The 17,655-nt window shown below is 43.0% G+C and overlaps 1 protein-coding gene across 1 annotated transcript; it reads left to right on the top strand.

The window, feature by feature from the left end:
- The first annotated feature begins 2,396 nt into the window (after nt 1-2,396).
- Nucleotides 2,397-16,691, top strand: NXPH3 (neurexophilin 3). Its single transcript, XM_089531154.1, has 2 exons — nt 2,397-2,465; nt 15,863-16,691. Exons 1-2 carry the CDS (start codon nt 2,409-2,411, stop codon nt 16,610-16,612), a joined length of 807 nt encoding a protein of 268 aa, XP_089387280.1. The 5' UTR covers nt 2,397-2,408; the 3' UTR covers nt 16,613-16,691.
- Nucleotides 16,692-17,655: the final 964 nt, after the last annotated feature.

Raw genomic sequence — 17,655 nt, 5'->3', positions numbered from 1 at the left:
GCCTCTCAAGAATGTCTCAGCCACCATAGCTAGTCAAAGATGCAGCTAAGGGAGTGAGCTTGCATGGGGAGGTGAAGAGCAGGAGACACCACACACAAAGCAAGACTGTGCTGTGATATTAAGGGACCCTGGAAAAATGTTTCATACAACCCTCACCCTCATCATGGCCCTTAAGAATGCTGGTTCCCCTTGCCTTTCTTGTGCACCAGTACTTTGACTGAAGGCCCCCTGCCTCCCTCTTTTCCCTTCCATCCCCCACCTGCCCCCTTTTCTCCTCAATGCCCCCTGGATATTTCTACTGAAGTACTGCCCACTTTGGGAATCACTGGTCTAGACCAACCCCAAGATGTGTTGGACTACAATTCCCAGCATCCCTGGGCAGCATGGCCATTGAACTGTGTAGATTGATTGTGAGCCAGTGCTGTGTAGTGGTTTGAGTGTTAGACAAGAACTCTGGGAATCCTGGGTTCAAATCCTTGCTCAGCCATGGAAACCTACTGGATGACCTTGAGCAAACTGCACTCTTCTTAGCCTCAGAGGAAGGTAAAGGCAAAAAACCCTCTGAACAAATCTTGCCAAGAAAACCCCATGATAGATTCACATTGTGATGACTATAAGTTGGAACCGACTTGAAGACACACAACAATAACAATTGACTGAGGGCTTCAAAAAGAGATCCTTTCCATTATCTTCTACTTCAGAGCTGGGGAGTGTGTGATCCCACCAGATTTTTTAAAATCTGATTATGATTTTCTATAATCATAAATCCAATCATATACACTTTTAAAATATATATCTAAAACATATGTAACAACATAAGTATGAGCCCAACTCACACTACAAACCTCTCAACTCTCAAGCAGATGGTTATATTCCACTATCATTAAACTTCTTTTATATGAGATTATATTTATGCTTCTACTACACACAAACTCTGTTTAATTTGCAAAACCTAAAACAGATGTATCACCCCTGTGGATTGCAAAAAAGTAATAAACAATTCTCAGTCTTTCTTAAAACTATTCACACATTTTTCCTTAATCAACATTATCAATTTATCCATTTCAGCAAGTTCAGTGATGTTCATCAGGTGGTCTTCTTTTGTTGTGGTAACACCATCTTTCCATATTTTGGCATGCACAATTCTAGCTGTGAAATATAAAGTCCTTCCAAAATTTTTATTGATTTGTTTGTTTAACATTCCTGATGAGGAAGTCTCTGGTTTTAACTGTATTTTAACTTTAGTGATCCCCCAGATCCCATCATCTCTCACTATTGGCCAGAGTAGATATGGCTGTTGAGGACTGGAACCCAAGAATATCTGGACAGCTACAGGTTCCCCAGCCTTGTGCACCTGAAAATAGATGCTAGGGATTGCCACTAACAGGTAATATGTGCAATAAAAACCTTTAGCTACCAGTCTGTTTTGATAGTGGTGTATGTGTATGTGACAGAAAAAGAGATGGAGGTTAGAATCCAATACCCATTCTGGTAGAGGGCATCCTATCTACAGTGGTGCATTTTTCAGAGAGATGCCTTCCTTCCTTCCTTCCTTCGACTATAAAAATCCTTACTCATGCTAGCAAGAAGATTCTAGGCACTGAAATCCCGAAAAGTAACTTTTCCAAGCTCTTATTTCCCCAAACACACATCAATACGGAGTCATATTTAGACTCCACATATTCTAAGAATTAGCCTTCAGCCTTCAAAACAAGCCTCAGAGTTTATCTCAACTGCAGCTAGAAGAAATGCCTAGACAAAACTTAATCAGGAACATTTTACCCCTTTCCACAAATACAGCCATGAAACCAAGCTCACTCCTCTCCCCACCAGTGTCCCTGACAAAATCTTTGCATTCACATCCTGCTGTAAATTCAGCCAGACTGTTGAATTCATCCTGGAGTTCTTGGGGGACATCTTTCGCAGCATCCTTTATCATAAGCTGCCCTTCTCTCTTGGACCTTGGCCTAGAAACAGACCTCCTGTCTTTTTGAAGAATCCCATTGTGCCAAGTTTCCTGTTGGCTGAGTTTTCTAAAAAGTTGGCAGGCAGGCAGGCAAGGGTTAAGGCAGGACTTCGCTGCTCCAGTGGTGGCACCTGTCAGTGGGAGGGAGCTGGTGGAGAGCACAGAGAGAGAGGGAGACTGGAGTGAGTTTTACCAGACTCTCCAGCAAAGCAGGGAGGCAGCCAGGAAAAAGCCACATGGAGGTCTCCAGCTGCAGAGGGTGAAAAAAACCATCCTTCTGCCCACGCCTGGCTGCAAAGAGGGCTGCCCAGGCAAAACCTGGCATGGGGGGAACCTAAGGAGACCAGAGGCCAGATTATAACAACATCAACCAGGAGGAGGTGGAGGCAGATCGGACTGACCAGACCATCAAAAGGAGGCAGAAAGGAAGAGAAGGCAGAAAATGCAGCTGACACGGTGCTGTTTCATATTTCTCATCCAAGGGAGCATCTATCTGCTGGTGAGTGACCGATGACTGGATGGGGAAGAGGGGAGTGGGTGGCACAGGGGAGTGACATGCCCTTGCAAATGCCTGAAAGGAAAAGCCAAGAGTCGGCTCCGACCACTGCTTGCCTCTTGTTAGCACATTTCTGAATAGCTTTTGTGGTCTGCTGTTTCCGTAACGCCTTCTTTAGCATGCACTATGCATTTTGCCTGCTCTTAAAATTTGTCCTTGCATCAACTTTGACAGGCAAGTTTACAGCGCTGTAGGCTCAGAAGGAATCAAGAGGCTATCCAATCCAACCCTCAGTGGTGTTTGTATGGCAGAAATATCCACTTGCCAAAACAACCCCACATTTAAAAAAGAATGGTCCTGTGTCTTTGGTAGCAGCCTAATGCAATAAGCAATTCAGAGTTTTCCCTCATTACTTTATTTTAACTCCAGGACCAGTTTTCTCTGGCTTTGTAGCTTTATGTCAATTACTGGCACAAAGAGAAAAGTGGAATGAGATGGAAGGTGGCAACTCTGCCAATGCAAAGAACAGACAGTATTGCCCAGCCTGTGGGGCACTGTGATTATAGGTGCATGACCAAAAGACACCTGCCAAGCAAATAATTCCAGCTGACTCAAGCTAATGAGCCAAGTCGCAAAGAAGCCAGCCAGGCATGACAGGGAAAAGCTAGATCATCTATGGCAAGTGTGGCGGAACAGGGGTTGGGTAGTACAAAATCCTTTTTTATGGGAAGTAGTCAGATCCTAAGCAAAAGGCAGGGAAAGGCATGTTCAAGTTGCAGTGAACAAAACTGGAAAGCAACTAAACCTTTTGCTTCCATTTATACAAGCCCTATATCCCCAAGAGAGGAATATGTAACTCATGGCAGTTTCATGGGGGTGGGGGAAGGGGAGGAACCTTCCCAAATCCAGTGGGACACAAAAGAAAGCAGCTGAACTGAAAATGAATAACAAAGATGACTGGTGTTGCTGAGCAAGGTTTAAAACTAGATGCAGATATTTGCCATCAAGAAACAATCCTCCCCAGCTATCTTCTGGAAGATGTACCAGTTCCCAAATGCCTCTTTGCAACAGCTACTGAAACTAAGAGATGTTCATTAAGAAAGCAGACCATAGGCATGGCACAGGTTTGAGTGCTGCCCTAGCCTGAACATCATTGTTTGCCAACAGAAAAGGGAGGATTTGCGTCAGTTGGTGTCAAAATGCACAGCCACAAGGTTAATTTTAAAAATCCTCTACTCAGTGCACTTTGGAGTTGCAAGTTATAGATGTGATACTCACCTTTTGCTTGACAGGAGTGGGCTGGTATAAGACCAGCACTCTCAATCCAATGAGATGATTGCTGAGTTGTTTTCCTCCAAGGCTGAAGGTAGGGGAGCTGGAGAACTTATTCTGAGATTTTTCAAGCAGTGTTTATATTTGAGCACATCGCTTTAGCTGAGACAGACTGGAGCAAGTGGGAAATAATCCGTATTTTCAGTAAGGAGGTGGAAACCATGACTTCTTCCACCCACCTTGTAATAGTTCATCTTTGAGCCACTGTAAAATAAAACAAAGAATCCTGCGAAGCCTCGAAGACTAACACTTTTTCAGGGCTGAGGGAGAGACTGGGTTTTGAGCTGTTCATCTGATCAGTATTCTGTATAGCAAGCAGCTTATGCTAAAACAAATGTGCTAGTCTTTAAGGTGCCACAGGACTCTTTTGTCATTTTGAGTGCAACAGACTAGCAGGGCTAACACAAACACCCTGCTTCCACCCCACTTTTGAAACTGTAAAATAGAAATTCACCAGTTATCACTGCTGATGGCTACAGAGGCAGCAGCCTCACCAAAAGCTTTTTGAGTAGTAACTGTTTGAAACCTCTCTGTGTTGTTCTTTAAAAGCAGGGCTCTTCCCTCCTCTTTGATTTCCCCAATTGTTTTGTTGTTCTTCCTTGCACAAAAACACATTTCAAATCTTCAGGGAAATGAGCCCAGCGTTTTCTTTGGCAGCAGCGTGCCCTTAATCCCTTTGGGTCTGGCATGGATACATCTTTCTCCAAAGACTGCTTGGCATGGGGTGGAAGGCTGGGGAGAAGGCAGACGTCTGGCAGCTGATCTGAATTGGATTGGGTTTATCTGGTATGATTCTCTGACCAGGTCTCTTGCCCTCTTCTGTTCAATAAAATAAAATAAAAACCCTTATTGTCTATGCCAGTTAATGAATTAAAGCCAAGGAAAAGGATTATGGCTCTCTCAGCCTTCCTAGAGGGAGGCACATAGGCTTGCTGTAATTATAGAAACCAGACGTGGAACAGTGGAAGGAGCCAGGAGATGGTCCAGTTTCATATTCACACAAAGCAGCTTCAGACCTCTTGAAGTCCTCCAGGCCAGACTTGGAGCCTCTGCTCTGATTTGTCGCAAGTGGAAATTGTGCCCCAACCACCCAACTGAGATTGACTGGAGATGCCAGGGACTGAATCTAGGCAAAAAAGCATAGTCCCACAGAGGTAGGGTCAGAGCTGGAGGAAACATCCTCTTTTGGACTACAACCCCCAGTATCCCCCAGCCAGTATGCTGGCTGGGGGATTCTGGAAGATATAATCCAAAAGGGTAAGCTGCCCCATTTCAAAAAAGCTTACAAAATCAAGCTTCTTTCCTCCACTCTTATATAAAGCAGAACCTTATTGTCTACTTCAAACTCTCTCTGTGTGTGTGACAGAGAAAGGTGCCTTCCATCAAACAACACATACAGCATGGCATTATTTCCTGGCACCCAAAGAAAAGATGCAATGCTTTCTATTTGGGATCAAGAGTTACGGCTCCTTGGGGACTGAATTCTAACCTCTGTCAACTCTGTCTACCACCAGCACCAGAACAGAGTGGTGTTTCAAGATTCTTTATAAAGGGGCAAGAGATCTCTTTGCCTTGAAATTCACCCTCAATGCTTCTTCATCAAGAAGATGCTGCATTATGATCTGATCCCAGAAGACTCTTAGTGATTTTTCATTTAACCTTGTACTTATGGATGGAATGCTCTCTCTCACTTTTTAAAAAAAACTGAAAGGGGCTGCTGTATCATTTTAGAATATTATAAAATATTGATTAAGCTCTTTTCATCATTTAGAGCAGTGGTTCTCAACCTGTGGGTCATGACTGCTTTGGGGGTCGAATGACCCTTTCACATATTTCCGATGGTCTTAGGAACCATCGGTTGGGGGGCACCACAACATGAGGAACTGTATTCAAGGGTTGTGGCATTAGGAAGGCTGAGAACCACTGATTTAGAGGATTTCCTTTTCTTTGGTTTTTTGTTCAAAGAAGAATCAAGGTGGGCAACTATTGGTCCCATTTTCCAGATAACAAAACCAAGGATGAATATTAGATTAAACAGGCCATTGATCTGATCCCTCATGGCTCTTTTTACATTCTGGAGCAATTGCTCCCCACCTTTAGTCCTCCATATTTTGGACTTCAACTCCCAGAAGCCCTAACCAGGTCAGGTCAGGGATTCTGGAAGCTAAAGTTCAAAGCAGCTTGAAAGCCACTGATAGAAAGGGCCACAGGCATCTGGTGAATCCACAGCTGAGATGAGATTTGAAGCCAGGTTCCCTAAAACTTGCAACCAGAGCTTGGAAGAGTTACTTTTTGGACTACAACTTCCAGCACTCTCCTGTCAGCATTCTGGGAGCTGTAGCCCAAAACATATAGCTCCAAGCTATGCTTCCAAAAGTCCTAGGATAAGTTCTTTTACCATCATTTTCACACATACCCTGTCTCCTTCTATGGTACAGAGCATTACTGTAAACTGAAGGTATGCAAGGCTGATCTTCAAGTGTACCTTTCTGTCTTCAGAGAGGTCCATCATGTCACAGGAAGTTCCCAGACTGTGTGGGGAATATTTGGCCTTTAAGACGTTTGAAACTACCACTCCCATAATCCCTGGTTGGAACTTCTGGGGGCTGAAGTCCAAATTATGTTCCCCAGCCCTGATATAATGAAATAAAACAGCCATTCCTAATTTGATCCACATGCATCCTTAACGAGTGTGTCCCTGTAATGAGTTAACTCCCTTTAACTCATTACAGATATTGACTAATAGCCACATAAGACGACCACTTAAACACATGCAATCAGCTATGCCAAAAATAATTTGCTGTTGTTAACTGCCTTCAAGTCAGTGCTGACCCATGGCAATCCTGTGGTTGAGACGTCTCCAAGCCTGCCTTTCTGTAGGTTCAGGCCCATGACCTCTCTGATTGAGTTTAGCCAACTACTACATGATCTTCCTCTCTTTCTACTACTCTCTATATTTCCTAGCATTATTATCTTTTCTAATGAGTCGTGCCTTATCATGATGTAGCCAAAGTACAACAGCCTCAATTTGTTCATCTTGGCTTTTAGGGAGATTTCAGGCTTGATCTGTTCAAGGATCCTCCACAGTATCCTCAGTGCTCTTTTCCAGCATCATATCTCAGATGAACTGGTTTTCTTTTTATCCACTTTCCTCATTGTCCAGCACTCACATCTGTACATGGCAAAAAAATAATACTGAAAATAAAAACAAAAAAGTCCAGATAAAATATAACTCAGTCACTTTACTTAGACAATCAGTCAGAACTAGGATTAAAGTCTGCCTCCAAATACAGAGATTGGTGATTCTACCTGCTCTGCAGAAGTATCATTAGGCATTTAACTTATCATTATTATCAACAATACCATTTAAAACAACATCACAACAACCTTGTGAGGTAGGTTTGGCCACACGATAATGAGCAGCCCAAAATTACTCTCAAGTGTACATAGGACTAGAATTGTAACCCTACCTATAGATATTATTTCCCATGATAACATCAGTGTGGCACATTTTTAAATAGTCTCCTTTATTATTATCTTTGGCTTATCTGGCTTCACAACTACATTGAATTATTGTTGTTTGCTGTTGTTGTGTGACTTCAAGTAATTTCAGACTTATGGCAACCCTAAGGCAAACCTACCGTGGTGTTTTCTTGGGAAGATTTCTTCAGAGGAGATTTGCAATTTCCTTCCCCTGAGGCTAAATGCATGTAACTTGCCAGAGATCACCCAGTGAGTTTCATGGACAAGCTGGGAATTGAACCCTGGTTTCCAGAGTCATAATCCAGTGCTCAAACCACTATGCCACATTGGCATGTTAGTACTATTACCATTTTACAAACAGGAAAATAAAAGTTGAGAAGACATTTCAATTAATCCTGTATGCTATTGTTGCACCTAAAGTGCTGGTATGGCTCTGAAGCTGTTAAAATGATATTCTAAGGCTCTAGTTTTCTACATTCCGTGTGTGTGTGTGCGCGCGCACGCACGCACACACACATGCACATGCATGTGCACCTTTTAAGTCACCTTTCAGTTATGGCAACCCCATGAATTTCATGGGGTATTCTTAGGCAAGGAATTATCAGAGGTTGTTTGCCATTGCCTTCCTCTGAAATATAGCCCACAGTGCCTGTACTATCCAAGTACTAACCGGGGCTGACTCTGCTTAGCTTCCAAGATCAGATGGGCTCTGGTGCCTTATCGGAAAAAAAGTTGCACTGAATTTAATGAGACTTGCCTCTTGAGTAGGTATACACAAAGCTGTGCTATTAAGCTTTGCCAAGGAGGTGAAGGTACCAGTAAATAAATGAATTAAAAATGATGCTCATATGGAAAGAGTGAGTAATACAACATTTCCACAGTTTAGTCATCCTGACAACAATGCCACAGGCTTCTGTACAAGATTACCTTGCAGGGATCCTAGGTCAATCACAGCCCCCATTCTTATTCCCCAGTCTTTCTTTAGAACGCAGCAGAGACAATGCAATTTATTCTGTTGTATCATGGGTCATCTGTCAAATAGACTGTTGTGGGAGGCCGCAGGCTTAATCTGCGTATTCTAATTTCAGACCAGTAGAATGAAAGTCTAGGTCAGTGATAGAGGACTTGTTTGGGATGCAGAAGGTCACAGGTTCAGTCCCCACCATCCCAAATAGAATCAGGTGATGGGAAACTCTTCTTTAGGTGACACTGGAGAGAGGTCAGCTACTGGGTTGTGCCTCTAAGAAAACAGATAATACAGGAGCAGATGGGAAAATTCCAGCCTTGTACAAGGCAATGCTTCCTAGAGCACTTGTTGTATGAATACAACCCAGCAGTGTGAGTTTTGAAGGAGAACAACTTGGTGCTACTCCCCCAATGTGGTGCCCACCAGGTGTTTTGGAATACAACTCCTGTCAACCCTGTGTAATATAGTGCGGGTTGTGGTTCAAACAAATTTGCAAGTCCCCATGCTGACGGGGGAAAGTCAACAGTTTGGGAACAAAATGTCTTCAATGAGGAGAAGCAGCCTAAATTGGAATAAAGCTTAAACAACTATCTGTCTATACAGTGGGCCCTTGGTATCTGCTGGAGTTTGGTAACAAAAATCCATGGATGTACAAGTCTCATAAAATACAATGGCATAATGAATTATATAAAATGGCAAAAACACGGTTTGCTTTTGGAATTTATATTATCTTTGAATATTTCCAAGCTGTGGATGCTGGAATCTATAGATAAAAAAAATCTGTGGATACAAAGGATCAACGGTATTTATATCCGCATATATCTATATATCTTGGCCATGGAAACCCACTGGGTGACCTTGGGCTAGTCACACTCTCTATCTTACAGAAAGGCAAGAGCAATCCCCTCTCTGAACGAATTCTGTGAAGAAAACCCATGATAGCTTCGTCTTAGGATTGCTGCAAGTCAGATATGACTTGAAGACACACAACAATAATAACAGCAACAACATATCTGCATCTATCAAACAAGAGACTAAACCCAGCTGTTAGTCTCAACTACAGTGGGTCCAGTTACTCAGTGAAACATAAGTGCTGACTTACCAAGTTTCCATTAATACAGTACAAGTTGTTCCTACTGATTCTCTGGATTTGTGCTAAGTAGGACTATCAGGTAGATTTCAGCCATCTTCTTCTCTTATTTTTCTCCTATTAGTATAGGTAATTTATATATATTGTAGACAGGTATGGAGGCTAGGACCTATCATATGGAAAAGGACCTGTTTTGGGCAGCACCAATTGGGTGGAGGGAAGGAAGAAGCTAGGAATTGGTGTATAGAGAGTGATGCAAGACTGACTGAAGGGCTGGAGCAGTGTGTCAGGAGGGGAGATTGCAATTTGAGTTCTGCTTCAGGCAGCACAATGTTTTGGACCAGCACTGCAGATGTGTGTGTTACAGTAAACGTCAGATGAGGTTATATCTTACCAGCAATTCTTACAAGAACTCTAAAAAGCCACTGGGAAATGTCAGAACACTCTTGATGCATATTGATACATGACCAGTTTCAGCATTTTTTTCCTGAACCATTATCATTTACTGGTTGTTGATGGGGATGATGCCAACGACGATGGAGAAGTATGGACATTTATGAAGGGCATTGGCTTGTCCTTGAGATTTGCCAGCAAATACCAGAATTTTCTGACGCTGCAGCCCTTTTCACCCAACTGCACACAGAACCAACTTGACATATCCAGGAACGCTGCAAAATGTATACAACTGGAATCTGTGTGTAGGCTCTGTTAGGAGGACGGCAGGATCAATACATCGAGGCAGTGGAGTGAGGAAAGGGGAGGATTTATGCTCACTTCCTTCCCTACATGTTATACCTTTGCACAACTGCAGTGTGATAACGCTTTCTGGGTGGCTATCCCACTCCCTTCAAAAACCCATTTATGACCGCTAAATGCTGACTGTTACAAATACAATCCATGTGACTACTTTACTTGTGGGCTTTAGTTAATGCTGTGGTTCCCAGGAGAATATTTATAGGACTAGAGCTTAAGAGGCAGCCAGCATGAGCAAGGAACAATGAATTCAAGACTGGCAGGGAGGTCTCAGGTCAACCTTGCCCCTTTTGGCCTGGCCTGGTTGAAGGGCTGTGTTATTTTGTTGTTGTTGTTGTTGCTGCTGCTGTTGCTGCTACTGCTGTTATTGTGTGTCTTCAAACATTACCACACAAGCCCTCTTCTCGCAGTAATCATGTTAGTTAAAGAAAACAAACATACAGATTGGGAGCAACCATTATCACAAGTCTCCGTAGTAGCACAGTGGTGTAGTAGTTTGAATGTTGGACTAGGTGTCTGGAAGACTAGGTTTGAAATCCCCACTCAGCCATGGAAAACTACTGGATGACCTTGAGCAAAGCACACACTCTCAGCCTCACAGGAAGCAAAGGCAACCCCCCTGCCCCGAACAAGTCTTGCAAAGAAAACCTCATGATAGGTTCACTTTCAGGTCACTATACATCAGAAATGACTTGAAGGCATACAGCAATAACAAAAGTTGGTATTATTTCCCATGTTGCAGAATACCAGACAGAGAGGTTCATCTAAGGAAATGTAATGGATTCATGATTTGAACCAGGGACCTCTGAATTCACAGCTTTCTTTCTTAGTGAATACCTCAGAACAAATGCATTGGGGGCCCAGGCAGGCCACAGCGCAGCTAGGAGCTCTTCCATCCATGCATGGTAAAACAACAAACACGACAGAATGCAGTGTCTTTTCTAGTTCAAGTAATAAACCAAGTGCAGTGCAGAGATCAAGTTATAAACCATCTCTGCTCAGACAGATCCATTTTTCAAAGTTCCCACGGGAGTTAAATTCACTCTCCATTGGAGCACATGGAATTAAGCACAGCAATTTTTAAAAGAACACAAAGATTCTGAGAAAGCTTTTTCATACTGTTGTTTAGTATTAAACCAAATTGGCTGATTCCAGTAATCAACCAGGACCAGTGTGGGAACAGCAATTTCCCATCAGGGTTTATTCTATTTAAAAGGAGATACAGAATGGTGTTATGGTTTGAGTATTAGGCTATGACTCTGGAGACCAAGGTTCAAATCCCAGATTGGCCATGTAAACCCATTGGGTGACCTTGGCCAAGTTACACTCTTTCAGCCTCAGAGGATGGCAATGGCAAACCTCCTCCAAAGAAATTTGCCAATAATTCCCTATGATGGTGTCATTTTAGGGTCACCATAAGTCAAGAATGACTTGGGGGCACACAACGACAACAGACCATGAAGCAACCTAGCAGTTTCTTTCAAGAGACCAAAGACACACACTGAATTTCAGAACGTCCTTATATTAACTCCCAAGTACAACTACAGCTTTCTCAATACAATTCAGAGACATATCCATGTTAGTCTGGAATATCTAAGGAAGGAGACTAAGTCTATGAAAGCTCATGCTACACTTTCTTTCACACAGTTAGTCTCAAATGTGCTGCAAGATCGCTTTGCACAGTGGAATTAGGGACCATGCACAAATAGCCAAACAAGAAAGTATTGTCTGACCAGCTGCCCATACAAGTACATTGAGATGGGTAGGATCTTTCACCTGCCCCCCCCCCCAACTCAGGATGTCTAGCAAGCAACTATGTAAGCAACCAGACTCTCAGTTCAGTTTGTTCCAGTCTCTTTTCTAAAATCCAGCATAGCTTTTGTAATTTATTTGTATGGTTGCGCAGCAGTATGTTTAGTGTGCAGGCTAACCAAGCGCAGGCTACCTGTAGACAGAGCTGCTCTTTGAACCAGATCTCAAAGCCAAAACATATTCAGTGTTGGCCTTCAGCCCGAAAGCATGTAAAGAAATGAGCAACACTGACCACATGCAAAGTGTCTTGAGTAGCTAGCCCCATGCTGCTATGCCTAAGAAAATACAATTTTTAAGTGGCCAGTCTCTGTCATTAATTTTTAGTGTATGAGGATAGATCTGTAGCTCAGTGGTAGATTATACACTTTTAAATAAATGCAAACAGTTCTGGATACAATCTGCAGCATTGCTGGCTAGGGCTGCGAAAGAGTTCTCTCTGGAACTGGAGAAAGCCATACCAATCTGGGCAGAATAGGGCAGTAGTTTTCAGCCTTTGGTCACTATATGTTTTCTGATTTCAGAAAACATATAGCGGGTCCAGTCACTGTGACCAGTGGTCAGAGAATGTGGGAGCTGAAATCCAAAGCATCTGGAGGGCCAAAGATTGAGGCTACTCAAGTAGACAGTGCAGAGCCAGGTGGGCTAAGGCTCTGTCCCTATATAAGGCTTGTTCTTATCTGAATGAGCACCATTAAAAATATCAGTGTACTTACTTTATGCATCTCAGCTCACTCTGTCAACACTCTCCTTGAAACTGTGTGAATACATGGACAGGAGACCAGAGTGTATGCGTTCTAGAGGCTGGCTCACCTTTGGGCTTCTCAGGAGGACCGCAGCCATCATTGAGGCCATCATATGTGTGGCCAAGGATGATGATGTGTCTTTTGGTCACTTTGGTCACTTTTGGTCACTTGGGGGCTGTTAAGGAGGGGAGGGGTGCTTGTTTCAGGTTAAGGAATCATAGAACCAGAGATCTGGAAGAGACCATAAGGCCACCCAGACCAACCCCATGCCATGTAGGACTACAGAATCAAGCACTTCAAAAGGATGGCTATCTAGCCTTTGTTTAAAAACCTCCAAAGAAGGAGACTCCATCACAGTCCAAGGCAGTGCGTTGCACTGTCAAACAGCTCTTACTGTCAGGAAGTTCTTCCTGATGCTTCCTGTAGTTTGAATCCATTGCTCTGTGTCTGCATGTCTGGAGCAGCAGAAAGCAAGCTTGCTCTATCTAGAATATGACATCCTTTCAAATATTTAGTCATGGCTATTATGTCACGTCTTCCCCTTCTCTTCCCCAGGCTAAACATACGCAGCTCCTAAGTTGCACTTCATAGGGCATGGTTTCCAGACCATTCACCATTTTGGTCACCTTCCTCTGGACATGCTCTAGCTTGCCAGAGTACTTCTTGAATGTGTGGTGCCCAGAACTGGACATGACCCTTCAAAATCACATTTTTATGGTATTTTTACATGGTTGTTTGGACTGGGAAATCAACTCAGTGGGAGGGGGGGGGTTAACCTTGTGGGGCTTAACAGGGCTACACTGAAGCTCCTACCATAGGGCTGCACAGTTCCCACCCTTGCTTCAGATTATGCTCCCTATGTCAGGAAATAGGCAAGAGCTCATGCTGTAATAAATCTGCTAGTTTAAAAGGTGCCACAGGACTCTGTTGTTTAAGGCCTACTGTAGTTTCAGCTGCTAGAGATCTTTTGAAAATTGTTCCTATCTCTCCCTCCTCACTATCCGTTTGGTCTTGAGAAAACACTGCTGGTGGTAGCAGTAGTTGATTACACAGAGAGACCTATTATTTTCGTTGCTTCCTAGTTTTCAGACCATTCACTAGAGCCGCCAACCAATTAAAGGTCCTTTCAATCAATTAAGTGCCTGGCCTTTCACTGATTAATTGAATAAATGTTAGCATGCCCATGGCAAAAGCTCAATGGCCTGCCTTTCCCTCCAAAAGGCAAGAGACAGTTTCTCTTCCCAGTGTGACAGTTCAATACAGACCAAAAAAAAGCCACAATTTGCTCGTAAGAAGAATGTTTAGTCTCGGGGACATTCTCTGTTATAGGAGCACATCAAAGCTAGAACAAGCTTCAAAAGTGAAACTGAAGATATATCAATACTGTGGAAGGCCAGGTTCAAAAGAAAGCTGCAGTGGGGTTTTCAAGCAAACATCTTCCTAGAACTCCTAGGTCCTGCTGTTTGAAAGGGGGGGGGGGGGGATCACAGGAGTTTAACCCTCAAAGACACCATATCTGACTGTTACTTTTTGAAGGAAATGCGTTTTCTTCCTTACACTGTTCTAACCCCTATCAAAGACACTTGCTCCTGCAGCCCTACTTTCCTTAAAAGGACTGCAGATTTCCTGTTCTCTTATATTGCTCCACTCCTTCTGTCTTATGCCTTCTTCATGGAACACCTTTTCTGACCTTTTCCAGACAACCTTATGATCACTCATGGTTGACCATGACAGAGATGACCCTAGTGTTCCCTTAGGCTCATGTTCTTTCTTTCTCTTTTGGGATGGTGAGGAGTAATTTGGAAGCTTTTACTTCCATTTTTAGATTAACCACTTTTTGTTGGGGTCAGAGTACATGACAAACCAAGATTATTCTTAACTGTGGTTTGTTTGAAACAAGACAACTTTAATTAATCTTTTAGGAAAACAGCTTGTTTCAAACATAGCATAGTTCAAATTAACTAAAGTTTAGGGTTCAGATGCAGTGTTGAACTGTAAATATGAACTGAAAATTTCCAATCTCCTTGCAGTCATGCCAGATAAGGAGGCAGACCCAAGCCAAGAAGAAAATTTAGGGCTCTTCTCATAAAAATAAACTACAGTTTATCATAACATCCAAGAGGGATTCTCTATTTCTCTCTCTCTCTTTCTCTCTTCCCACCACTTTCAAAATCAATTTTGAAACCTATTTCCATGAATTGTTTAACATAGTATCCTGTCTCCCAATCCCAACTGAAATAAAGCCTGTATCGGTACCACTCATTTGCTCATTTATCATCCAAGTTATGCCTTCTCCTCTCCCTTTTATAAATTCTATGGGGAGGAAATTACCTTGTTGACCACCATATATGTTGTATATATAGGCAATAACAACATGTGGTGCATATGAAAAGCTGACAGGGTAGCCTGCCTGAGCTCTAAACATTTTGCTTGTTGAAAGACCCACTTACACCTGAAATTAAGGCTGCATCCAGACTGCAGACATAATCCACTTTGACAGCACTTTAACTGCCATGGTTCCATTCTATGGAATTTGTAGTTTGTTGTGGCACCAGAGTTCTCTGACAGAGGTTACATGTCTTACAAAACTACAATTCCCAGAATTTCATAGCACTGAGCCATGGCAGTTAAAGTGGTGTCAAGTTGGATCATTTCTGCAGTGCAGATGCAGCCTGAATGTTCACACTAATAGGAGGGATGTGGAACACATGAATAGGTGTGGAACCTGTGACCTTTCACATGTTGTTGCATCCCAAATCCCATCCATCCCAATTAGCATGATGGATGGTTGGTGAGGATGGAAGATACAATTCAGCAACTTCCCTACTTTTGGCCTACAGTCCTAACATTTGCTGTTATTTATTTATTTTCTCTGTATATAAAGTCTATGAAGGTGGCTTGCATGTCATTCCAGCAGTGAATATGCTCTGGCTTTTAGTCTGAATATAAAAGGAACTATCCAAGGTACTAAACCCTATAAGTGCTCCTTAAAGTTCGTGCTAAAACCCAGTGGTGATTCAGAGCATCACTGGCATGGGAGCAACCAGTTAGCAATGAGTTATGCTGCCACTCAAGAATGTCTATATACTGCTGAAAAGCAAAAAGGTAAAATAAAATATTGTGAGGAGGCATGATTCTCTAGATTCCCCAAGCTTATTAAGAAAAATGTGAGAAAAAAATCTATGTATTATGAAGTTATGATCTCTTCTGTTTCATACAGGTGATCTGTGGCCAAGATGAAACTACAGAAGATGAGGAAGAAGACAATGGAAAACCATCTAAAGAGCAACAAAGGTCCCGGGTACAAAAGAAGAAGAGCCAACTCTCCCTGAAATCCTCCTTGGTAGCTTCCTCCAATTTACAGAACACAAGTCTACTAGAGTTGGCTTCCACCAACAACCAAGAATTTTGGGATGTCCTAGAGAGTTTGTCCAAGCAAGGCCAAGGCCCACAGCCCTTGCGTGGCCGAAGGGACTCTGTCGCCAGCCCCAGTCGGCTTAAGAAAATATTTGGCTGGGGTGACTTCTACTCCAACATCAAGACAGTCAAGTTGAATCTCTTGATCACAGGCAAGGTGGTCGACCATGGGAATGGCACAGTCAATGTCTTCTTCCGTCACAACTCCACTGGCCATGGCAACATCTCTGTCAGCCTGGTGCCCCCAAACAAAGCTGTGGAGTTTGACCTTGAGCAACAAATCTTCATTGAGGCTAAAGAATCCAAGATCTTTAACTGCAGGATAGAGTATGAGAAAGTGGACAAGGCGAAGAAGACCACCTTGTGTACTTATGACCCATCCAAGACCTGCTTCCTGAACCACACACAGAGTCAGGTTTCCTGGGTTTGCTCCAAGCCCTTCAAGGTCATCTGTATCTACATCACCTTCTACAGCATAGACTACAGGCTTGTGCAGAAAGTGTGTCCTGACTACAACTACCACAACAATGTTCCTTATTACCCCTCTGGGTGACAACATACCTCTTCTGAGCACAGAAGCAGCCCAAGTCCCAAACACAACTTGATTGGGGGTTTGGGAGCAAAAAAACGGGAAAGGGAGGCCATGAGCTGGGAGGAGGATGAATCATGTCACTCCAGTGCTAGACAAACCACCAAACAAACCTGGCCTCTGCTAAAGGACAGTTGGTTTAGAGGGGAGTTTGAGAGAACACAAACCAACAAAATATGCTTGCAAGGAGCTCTGCAGTCTTTAAAAATAATACTGTTGTCAATCCACATCCTCCCCACTTACATGCATATACTCAGACCAAATCATTTCAATGCTTGAGGCACAAATTCAAAATGGCACTTTCTCTCCATTGTTATTCCTAAACACAGGGCCCAGTCCATCAGGGAATTCTGCTATGAAAGCTTCCATGAGGCTTCTGCAGGCGAAGAACTGAAGGAGTGACTAATACGTCTAAGGCAAGGGTGAGTGACTGTGGCCCTCTAAATTTTGTTAGATTGCAACTCACAGCATTCTTCAAGTTTGCTTATGCTGATTGGGGCTGCTGGAGGTTGCAGCTTAATGACATTTGCAGGGAATTCCTGCTCTTGCTTTATGAAAAGGCAGACAAGTGTGGCCCTCGATATTTCTGAATTGTTATTCTCATAATGCCTTGCTACTTGCTATACTTGCAAGGGCTGATGGAAGTTGTAGGACAAAGACATCAGGAGGGTCACAGTAGACCATCCTTAACCTAGGGTGAGATCCATCTGTCTACCATTTAGCCACCCTTAATGACACCTAAAATCTGAGTTATTGCCCTGCCCTGCTTCATCTCCCTTGCCCTTCCCTTCCAACTGAGTTTCTATAACAAACTGAAAATAGGCAAAAACAGTTCAAGCAACTGGAACATTTTAGTTTCCAAAGGGCCATCCTTGGATCATAAATGGTGCATCATCAGTTTCCTGACAGGTAGTTTGGAAAACCTAAGCACTTGACTATAATCATTCCTTCTTTCCATTTCAGTTGCCCTACTAAGCCTTCTTTCTTGCAACTCATTTGGTCCAGCC

This window comes from Sceloporus occidentalis, unplaced genomic scaffold (assembly GCF_023333645.1).
Source record: "Sceloporus occidentalis isolate IW3139 unplaced genomic scaffold, rSceOcc1.0.p SCAF_7, whole genome shotgun sequence".
Lineage (NCBI taxonomy): Eukaryota > Metazoa > Chordata > Lepidosauria > Squamata > Phrynosomatidae > Sceloporus > Sceloporus occidentalis.
Note: the sequence above shows the minus strand (reverse complement) of the source record. Positions and strands in the feature narration are given on the sequence as shown.